Genomic DNA, 2,500 nt, shown 5'->3' on the forward strand with positions numbered 1-2,500 from the left:
ACTCTACCTCTAACTCTACCTCTATCTCTACCTCTACCTCTACCTCTGTCTCTACCTCTACCTCTACCTCTAACTCTACCTCTAACTCTACCTCTACCTCTATCTCTACCTCTACCTCTACCTCTACCTCTAACTCTACCTCTATCTCTATCTCTATCTCTACCTCTAACTCTACCTCTACCTCTACCTCTACCTCTACCTCTATGCAGGTCTACTTCAACATCACCATCGGCCTGCTGTCCTGTCCTGACGATGATGATGAAGATGACGTGGTCCAGGTCTTCGTCAGGCCCGTGGGTTACAACGAGTCAGCCGTCATCAACGTTCGATCGCGATGTCGCTGTCACCGTTGCCACGACGACATCGCCCACCAGTCGTCTTGTGGCGAGGACACCCCAGACACAGATCATAATAATCAAGAAGTCAAGACACACACACACCTCTCACACACACACACCTCTCACACACACACACCGGAGTTGGACCTAGAGCACACACACTCTCAGCAGCGGTCGCGGCAGTGTGGTGCGGCGGCATCGGGGCTGGACTGTAGCGGCCGGGGAGTGTGTGTGTGTGAGAGGTGTGTGTGTGAGAGGAACAGTCTGGGGACGGTGTATGGAACGTACTGTCAGATGGATGACTACTCCTGCCCCTACCAACACGAATTACTGTGTGGAGGTAACACACACACACACACACACACACACACACACACACACACACACACACACACACACACACACACACACACACACACACACACACACACACACACACACACACACACACACACACACACACACACACACACACACACACACACACACACACACACACACACACACACACACACACACACACACACACACACAACCCACGACCGTACATGTTGCTTTTCAGAAGACGTCAACAATACATTCACTGTATATCTGGTGATAGAGACCCCATATGCCCCCCTAGGCACAACTATGACAACATAACCAACAAAAACGGGTCACAACTCCTGCAGCTCTGTCGCACGCTGGGTATGTACATAGTCAATGGTAGGCTTCGAGGGGACTCCTATGGTAGGTTCACCTATAGTTCATCTCTTGGCAGTAGCACTGTAGACTACTTTATCACTGACCTCAACCCAGAGTCTCTCAGAGCGTTCACAGTCAGCCCACTGACACCCCTATCAGACCACAGCAAAATCACAGTCTACTTGAACAGAGCAATACTCAATCATGAGGCATCAAAGCCAAAGGAACTGAGTAACATTAAGAAATGCTATAGATGGAAGGAATGCAGTTTGGAAACCTACCAAAAAACAATTAGGCAACAGCAAATTCAATCCCTTTTAGACAACTTCCTGGGTAAAATGTTCCACTGCAATAGTGAAGGTGTAAACTTGGCAGTAGAAAATCTTAACAGTATATTTGACCTCTTAGCTTCCCTATCAAATCTAAAAATCTCAAATAGAAAACCGAAGAAAATGAACAACAATGACAAATGGTTTGATAAAGAATGCAAAAATCTAAGAAATAAATTGAGAAACCTGTCCAACCAAAAACATAGAGACCCGGAAAACCTGAGTCTACGCCTTCACTATGGTGAATCACTAAAACAATACAGAAATACACTATGGAAAAAGAAGGAACAGCACGTCAGAAATCAGCTCAATGTAATTGAAGACTCCATAGACTCTAACCAATTCTGGGAAAATTGGAAAACACTAAACAAACAACACGAAGAATTATCTATCCAAAATGGAGATGTATGGGTAAACCACTTCTCCAATCTTTTTGGCTCTATAACAAAGAATAAAGAGCAAAAACATATACATGATCAAATACAAATCCTAGAATCAACTATTAAAGACTACCAGAACCCACTGGATTCTCCAATTACCTTGAATGAGTTACAGGACAAAATAAAAACCCTCCAACCCAAAATGGCCTGTGGTGTTGATGGTATCCTTAATGAAATGATCAAATATACAGACAACAAATTCCAATTGGCTATACTAAAACTCTTTAACATCGTCCTTAGCTCTGGCATCTTCCCCAATATTTGGAACCAAGGACTGATCACCCCAATCCACAAAAGTGGAGACAAATTTGACTCCAATAACTACCGTGGAATATGCGTCAACAGTAACCTTGGGAAAATCCTCTGCATTATCATTAACAGCAGACTCGTACATTTCCTCAATGAAAACAATGTACTGAGCAAATGTCAAATTGGCTTTTTACCAAATTACCGTACAACAGACCATGTATTCACCCTACACACCCTAATTGACAACCAAACAAACCAAAACAAAGGCAAAGTCTTCTCATGCTTTGTTGATTTCAAAAAAGCCTTCGACTCAATTTGGCATGAGGGTCTGCTATACAAATTGATGGAAAGTGGTGTTGGGGGTAAAACATACGACATTATAAAATCCATGTACACAAACAACAAGTGTGCGGTTAAAATTGGCAAAAAACACACACATTTCTTCACACAGGGTCGTGGG

General features: G+C 43.6%; 1 protein-coding gene across 3 annotated transcripts in view; it reads left to right on the forward strand.

Annotated features, from left to right (window-relative positions):
* The window catches only part of LOC139559176 (integrin beta-8-like), a 34,763-nt gene that overhangs the window by 17,062 nt on the left and 15,201 nt on the right, over nt 1-2,500 (forward strand). For all 3 annotated transcript variants that reach the window (XM_071374944.1, XM_071374945.1, XM_071374943.1), the window contains exon 11: nt 210-678. In XM_071374944.1, coding sequence (XP_071231045.1) covers nt 210-678 — 469 coding nt within the window. The remainder of the gene's footprint in view (nt 1-209; nt 679-2,500) is intronic.

The sequence above is a fragment of the Salvelinus alpinus genome, chromosome 29 (genome assembly GCF_045679555.1).
Source record: "Salvelinus alpinus chromosome 29, SLU_Salpinus.1, whole genome shotgun sequence".
Taxonomy (NCBI): Eukaryota; Metazoa; Chordata; class Actinopteri; order Salmoniformes; family Salmonidae; genus Salvelinus; species Salvelinus alpinus.